At 37.3% G+C, this 7,897-nt stretch overlaps 1 protein-coding gene across 1 annotated transcript in view; it reads left to right on the top strand.

Moving 5' to 3' along the window:
• The window catches only part of acj6 (abnormal chemosensory protein 6), a 154,548-nt gene extending 147,476 nt beyond the window's left edge, over window positions 1–7,072 (top strand). Inside the window, exon 5 of the mRNA XM_074173680.1 lies at window positions 6,672–7,072. Coding sequence (XP_074029781.1) covers window positions 6,672–7,072 — 401 coding nt within the window. The remainder of the gene's footprint in view (window positions 1–6,671) is intronic.
• Window positions 7,073–7,897: the final 825 nt, after the last annotated feature.

Raw genomic sequence — 7,897 nt, forward strand, 5'->3', positions numbered from 1 at the left:
ATAACAGATGGATCTCCAGACTTAAAAATGGGACAAAATCGTGATACCTTCCATAATCCAGGAAAAGTATTATTTTCAACCGTAAGATTGAAAATTGTTGATAATAAGGGATAGACCAAGACGCCGATGCAATCTTTTATCATAAATGATGGTATCTCATCATGACCAAAAGTGAACTTATTTTTTAGTGTACGTGCTGCAATTAAGATTTCCTGTTCGCTATATTGTATAGCAATCCTGTGAATGATATCTGATTCAATTCCTTAGCAAACGTTTGGAGTAAAAACTAAATAAGAAAAGTGTTTTCGTATAATGCAATGTTCCTATTCCAAACGGTTAGATGTTTTCCCTTAATATAATGTCACTCATACTTTTCATGCCGGCTGCATGCACCGAGAGTTGTCTGCGGCATTTCATGTGGGTTTTCTTCCGACAGGGTTCCAGTTCCACGGGGGTCGTTTGTCCGGCCAAAGCGCCTATAGCCAACACTCTGATCACCACGATCACCCTGGTGCTCACCACCCAGTGATGATGGCGGCTGCGGCGGTCGTGGCCGGCCTCCACCCGGACTCGGATACGAACCCGTGGGAGATGGAGGCCTTCGCGGAACGGTTCAAGCAGCGCAGGATCAAGCTGGGTGGTACGCAGGGTGATGTAGGTGAGTGAAGTGGCTCTGTCAATCTGTGGAATGCCTTTGTATGATCGTCGATAGAGTATGTTGAGTGGAAGTTTGGATTCGAACGGGTTGTTCGTGGATTTTTCCTTCACAGCCCCATGTAGAAGGATGATGGAAGTCTTTTGGTATCCAGAAATCACTATGGAGCAATATAGCTATAGAAAAATCAGATTGTTTCAATGAAATATAACGTTATTCTGTTGGACGAAGAAATTAACCGGTCTAGTATCATACGTGACGGCATTTCAGGCATAAGTTAAGACTTTTCCAAGAAACTTTTTCCGGTATCATCAACTCGAATCGAAATATTGAGAATTTTCCCTTTTTGCAGGAAAGCAGAAGGCTTGGTTTAAGGCTGTCACTCGGGCTGAGTATTATGAGAGGTGCGACCCATAAACGCCTGTTTATGCCTGTACCGAAAAATAATTTCTGCTTTCAGAAATTACTAAAATACAGGGGTGTTTTCATCTTGAGTGAATCACACTGTATATGTGTTGGAAAATTGGTAGGAACCAATCAAGCGAATTGGAAAGCACTTGGTTTCACCAAGCTGAATTCATATTGGTATTGATATGTCAAAAAACTATCCCACACTGGTTTGGAAGGTGATGAAACAACTGAGCGGTTTCATTGAACTGAATACTGTCAATGACAGCGCATTATGTTTTATCAAACGAATACTCAATACTTGGCCTGCTGGAAGAGTTCCAGACTGTTGGTTGAATCTGCTAGGATTGGTCCATTCCAAAGCATTGATACCCATCCAAAGAATGAGAACCTGTTTCATAATGAATTAGCAGCCAGAGTTACCATTCTAGTCGTTTCATTGCTCTCTGATTTCTCTTTCACTCAACTCTTTTCATCCCCTTCCAGTCTATGGAGTCTTTGGTAGAGGGAAACGAATTTGACGAATTTCAGAATATATGCTTGTCAAAATTATTGATACAGTCAATGTTATTCTTGACATTTCTTGAGTATTACTGGTTATTTGACTGAGAGATCTTCTTGCTCATGTAGACTTTCTCTCAAACATCTTGGACGAAGGTGGCCAAGTCCGTTCTACCCACCACGATATTTCTAATTCAACCATATTCGATTGATACAAAAACTCGAACACATGGGAATTTGTGGCGAACTCTTATCTTGGATATGGAGTTAACTCATGTTAACATATGTAATGAAGTTGGCCATTTGCACTTGACAGTTTACCAAATCGCAGCGGTTTTTGTCAACAGTCTAGTGTACTGTTACATGACTAGCTGATGTCAACGTATTAAAATCTTCTGCAAGTTCAGTTCCGTCCGGTGTACCTCAAGGATCTCATCGGAGACTATTGCTGCTCTTTTTTTTATGAGCGACATTTAATGCTGCTTTTTCAATGTCGAATTTTTTGAGCTTCGCAGACTTTCCGAAATATCACAAGAGAATTAACTCCCAACATGACTGTGACACACCAACTAGTTGGGGTGCTGTCAATAGTGTGGAACTCAGTACACATAAATATCATTCCATCATTTTCAATCATTATTGACGAATCTCTCGAATTACTGGGCTTCCGAAGAAGATGCAATTGTCTAAAAAATCTGTGCTGTTTTTTGGTAAGATCTCATTTCGAATACGTATCTTCTATGTGGAACCTATTATATGCAAGCCATGTGTAAATGTTAGAACAACTTCAGTAAAAATTCTTAAGATTAGTTGGATTTGAATTCAGAATTCACCCAAGAACTATACATACAATTATAGTAACAACTATATTTTCTCCTAGATCTCCAGATATTCCAAAACGAAAAGAATGATGAAGAATTGCATTTTTTTTTAAATATTATCAGTGGAATTATTTGCTGCACCTCATTGCTATCCAGGTTCGGACTTTCAGGCCCTTTCAAATTCACAAGAAGTACAGGTACACTTTCTTAACCATACTAAAGAACAAATTTTCATCTTCATTTCTTTATACCACGTTCTATGAGAGAAATTTATGAAAGAGACTTTTATTTTTTGACATCTGCATCCTAGTTTAAAAAGCGACCAAATTCGGGATGGAATATGTAGCTCTTGCGAATGTTTTTCTGATAGTGCGAGTTTGTTTGTGGTATACGGTTTGGACATAAATAGTTTCCCCCACTCTCACTTTCGAAACGTGTGAAATGGACAAAATTAATGTAAAAAAATCATTTTCAGTACTTTCTAATAAAAAAGTGACATCACTTGCCGCGGTGAGGGTGTTTTCAACTTTTTTCCAAATGGAAAGGGGGCGATTGTGACATATAAAAGATATTTCAATTTTCCATACAATGATTTTCACTTTCATGAATTCGATAACCGCTTCCGGAGTTACGGACAAGTGTTAATTTCAGGGGTATAAAACGATACCATTTAATTTCAATCTTATCATTCATCTCATAACGGGTCTTCTAATAAATAGGGACTTTATTAGAACTTTCGATAACGATTAATAACGACTATCTTGTTGAAGTTACATCTGTCAAATTACTTGTCATTCATTCATGAACGGATACAGCATTCACCATGAACGGATATAGCATTCACCATGAACGGATATAGCATTCACCATGAACGGATATAGCATTCAATAATACGTACAAATGATGAAATTGTTTCATTGAAATGGCTGTTTTGTTCGAGCAACGTACCGCTCGTTCCGCCCATTTTCGGTCGCTATAATCGTCCTACCAAGAGGACTATTTGCAAGCTAACGTATTCTAAAAACACTTTATTTGTAAAACTGTCTAGTGAAAATCACACAATAAAGTGTTTTTAGAATACGTTAGTTATGGATTTTCATCAAGTCGCGGTCGATTCCATCATATAATTGCAAGCTGGTGGATACATTTGAGTCCACTGATTCAGTAAACTATGACACCCTTATATCGACAAAACGCAAGATATGATGCTGCCTGTGGAGTGTGTAGAAGAATCCAAGGCAGTCGATTTCGCGTCGCCCACAAGAACTAGGCCTTCCGCAGTCCACAACTTAGCGAATTTTGCGTCGTGGCTTGGACCTGCACTGATGCAAAATTCAACTAACCAACTAACCAACGGTGTCCATAGACACCGACATGTCTATGGTCGTTCATCTCTAGTATTAGTTGAATGGGCTCGGCAGCAGTTAGCAACTGACCCTAATTTTCATCAAAAAATCATCTTCAGCGATTAGGCCCATTTCTGGATGAATAGGTACGTGAATGAACAAAATTGACGAATTTGGGACGATACCAGTCCACATGAGATCCATGAGCAGGCAAAGCAATGGAAAAGTCACTGTATGAGGTATATTTTGGGCTGGCGGCGTTATCGGTTTCTATTTCATTGAGAACGACGTTAGCCAGGCTATCACTGTCAACGGCCAGCACTATGAGTCGATGATTACAAACTTCTTTTGGCCTGAATTGGATGAATTGGACACCAACGACAAGTGGTTTTGATAGGACGGCGCTCGAAGCTAACATAAGCCATGCCATCGGTCAAATTCAGCCTGATTTGTGCGCCAAAGTCATGGCGCACAAATCAGGCTCTCTCTCTCTCTCTCTCTCTCTCTCTCTCTCTATATATATATATATATATATATATATATATATATATATATATATATATATATATATATATATATATAGAGAGAGACAGAGAGAGAGAGATAGTCTTTGCTGACTAGTTACGAACAATTCCTTGGAGTTATTTGGGATAGCAGCGAAGCGCAAGTGTACTCTTATAACATTATATTTCCAATATTTCGACAATGGTTATTGTCATCATCAGGGAGCTAAGATGATAGATTTTGAATTAATACAGAACTTAAGTTAACAGACGAATACTTAAAATGTTAGTGAGATTGGTCGCAATTGAGTTGAGTTAAAATTAAAATATGAACCGTTGTGATCATGATATAAACACGTAACAACTGTAAAATTACAAGACATATGAATTGAGTGAAAGATACAATATATATATATATATATATATATATATATATATATATATATATATATATATATATACGTTAAATGAGGAATAATCATAATTTTTTTTATTTGAGAATGAACGTGGTGATCTTAGGTTAGAAACACATCACTTGTCAATTTATTAAAAATTTTTTTTATAAAATTTTGAAGAAGAAGTAGACTTGGCATTTGCCGTTGGTGCAATTAATCAAAGAGTTACAGTTGCCTCCAGAAGAAAAAGTTTTGTTGTATAATTTTTGTTAATAGGTTGATAAATGAATTTAAGTAATGTCAAATGAGTTGTCTTTGAAGGAATTCCAATTTTTGTCTATGAAAAGTAAATAGGAATATATTTCACCTAAATGTTGTAAGTCTGTTTTTTTATTCAGACAATTTCGTGATTGCGAAATGTAAGTCATTTCAAGGAATAATCTTTTAGAAACATTCCTCTCTTCAGTCAAAATTTTTACTGAGTTAAAATCCATTACATGTCCATTATTATAAACATGTTCACTAAGGGCACACCTTTCTGGATGAAGTCTACAATCACTTTTGTGTGCAAATATTCTGTCTTTTAATAATCTGGCAGTCTGACCAATGTATTCAGCACTGCAACTTATACAAGGGATACTATAAACCACTTGAGATTGAAATTTTTTCGGGATTTTATCTTTTAAGTTTGAAAAAAGGGAATTAATTGTTAATATAGGTTTGTGTGCAATTTTTATGTTATCAATATTTTTGAAAATTCGTGTGAGTTTGGGTGTAATTTCACTGGGATATGGTAAGGAAGTAAAAAGATAATTATTTATCTGAATTTCATTATTATTATTATTGATATCATTGTCCTGACTTGGAGAGATTGAAGGACGAACGTTATGATTTATTTCATTTGGGGACGTGTTAAACAATATCTTGTTTAATAAGGTTTTAGGATATGAATTTTGTACAAAGAGGTTTAAAAGGATTTTGAAATTTTTCAAATGGAAGGAATGGAGTCCGAAATTCTGATAACACGTTGTTTCATTTGTTTGACCAAATTGACTTTTATTGATTGTTTATGTAGTGACCAATAGTTCATGTATCTACCTGAACTTATTGGCTTTCTGTACCAGTCAATAAGTACGGTATTAGTGGAAGTGCGAATGAGTTAAGTGTCTAGAAATGGAACACTTTGTTCATCGTCTTCCTTTTCGATGGTAAATTTTATATAGGGGTCATAACTATTAAAGATTTCAACGATTTCTGTGACTCCTGTATAGAGAAGGGCAAGGATTATGTCATCAACATATTTTTTTAAGAAAAAAACATAGTAAGGAAGGACATTTAGGACATTGTCTAATAGGTCATCCATTACATAGTTAGCTAGAATGGGGCTTATTTTGGCTCCCATTGGTGTACCAAAATGTTGTTTATATATTTTGTTATTGAAAGAAAAATATGTATTATTGAACAGGAAGGTCAGAAGATGCATGAAGTCATCTTCATGAATATTACAAAAATTACTGATACGATTCCAATTATTATGAATGGCTCTAAGGCGAATATCAAGGTAAACATTACTGAATAGTGAAACCACATCCAAACTGGCTAACACATAATTTTCTGGAAGTTGAATTCTATTGAATTTTGAAGAGACTTCAAAAGAGTCTTTAATGTAATATGGATTATCATAATCCATTGTCGAAATATTGGAAATATAATGTTATAAGAGTAACCTGTTATATATTGTTCTCTGCATTTTTTGTAATGTGTTCTGTATAATTGTCATGGGAAAATGTTTGTTAACCCATGAATATATGAAATGAAATGAAAATATTGGCATGGTTCGAAACCTCAATGATGTCGAATATTTGTATCTTCTGATTCGAAAATTTGGTGACCTTTGTTAATCTGTATGCGCCCGAAATAATAACCTATACGACTCAATTTTTTCCCACGATATGTAGTGGTGGCATATCTAAATGAATTTAACAAAACTTTCATTAAACCAGCTGATTCATCAACCTCTCACAATACCCATTTTGTTCCAGGTAAAGCGCTCGCCAACCTGAAGCTCCCAGGCGTCGGCGCCCTTTCCCAGTCAACGATCTGCAGGTTCGAATCCCTCACCCTCTCCCACAACAACATGATTGCGCTCAAGCCGATCCTGCAAGCGTGGCTCGAAGAAGCGGAGGCGCAGGCGAAAAACAAACGCCGCGACCCGGACGCGCCGAGCGTACTGCCGGCGGGCGAGAAAAAGCGAAAAAGAACTTCGATAGCGGCGCCGGAGAAGCGCAGCCTCGAGGCGTACTTCGCCGTGCAGCCGAGACCATCCGGCGAGAAGATCGCGGCGATAGCGGAGAAGCTGGACCTGAAGAAGAACGTCGTGCGCGTATGGTTCTGCAACCAACGGCAGAAGCAGAAGCGGATGAAGTTTGCAGCGCAGCACTGACCCGACGTAAATTTCGGCTTCCCGGTAAATTAGTGAAGTTTGTGTCGGTTGACTGGACGAGGCGAAGCGAACTATGCTCAAAGCACTGTACATAATAGTCGACACAGGTACCTTGACAGGTTTTTCGGCACGAAACAGTCAGTGATCTGTTGAGTAAGTGGTTATGAGGAACGGTTGATGAATGTCTGCTTGAGTATGATATGACCTTGGTGGAGGTGAGTTTCAAAAATTCTTTGTAAATGGAAAACTTACAGTTTACGTTCTATAATATCGTTCTGAGACCCGGAGGTGGCATTAGTGTTTTACAGGAATCTGACACGTGTTGTAATTTCATAATTCTATGTTGGCAGCCATCAGAATTGTTTCAAAAAATAGATTCTGGGGTGAAAGTGTGGTATTTTTGCAATCTGTTGAAAAAAAACTGTTTTTTCGTTACGACAACCCTTAGAAGTCTAAACTTGTTCGAGCTAAGGATTATTGAGGTCTTATCTTTTAACGTGTGATTCCTAACATTGGGATAGAGATCTCAAATTGTTTGAATACAGAAACAAGTCGAACTTAATCGCATTCCCATGTGACACTCATTCAAATAATGACTTACAGAGGTAGGGCTTGTAGGTGAAGTTAGTCCATTTATAGGTGAAACATGTCATCTGAATATGGGCACCAATTACACTGTTCTTCAAGTAAAGAATAATGTGCCAAAGAACATAAGAGAGAATTTTAGTTTATGAAAAATGTCACCAGATAGAAAACAGTGACAAAAGTGGTAGAAATGTTTGGTTCTGTTTTTTGAAATACTTTTTCTTTCTGGAAAAACAACAC

The sequence above is a fragment of the Leptinotarsa decemlineata genome, unplaced genomic scaffold (assembly GCF_025532065.1).
Source record: "Leptinotarsa decemlineata unplaced genomic scaffold, Ldec_3_MD MMD2_P_RNA_scaffold_12, whole genome shotgun sequence".
Lineage (NCBI taxonomy): Eukaryota > Metazoa > Arthropoda > Insecta > Coleoptera > Chrysomelidae > Leptinotarsa > Leptinotarsa decemlineata.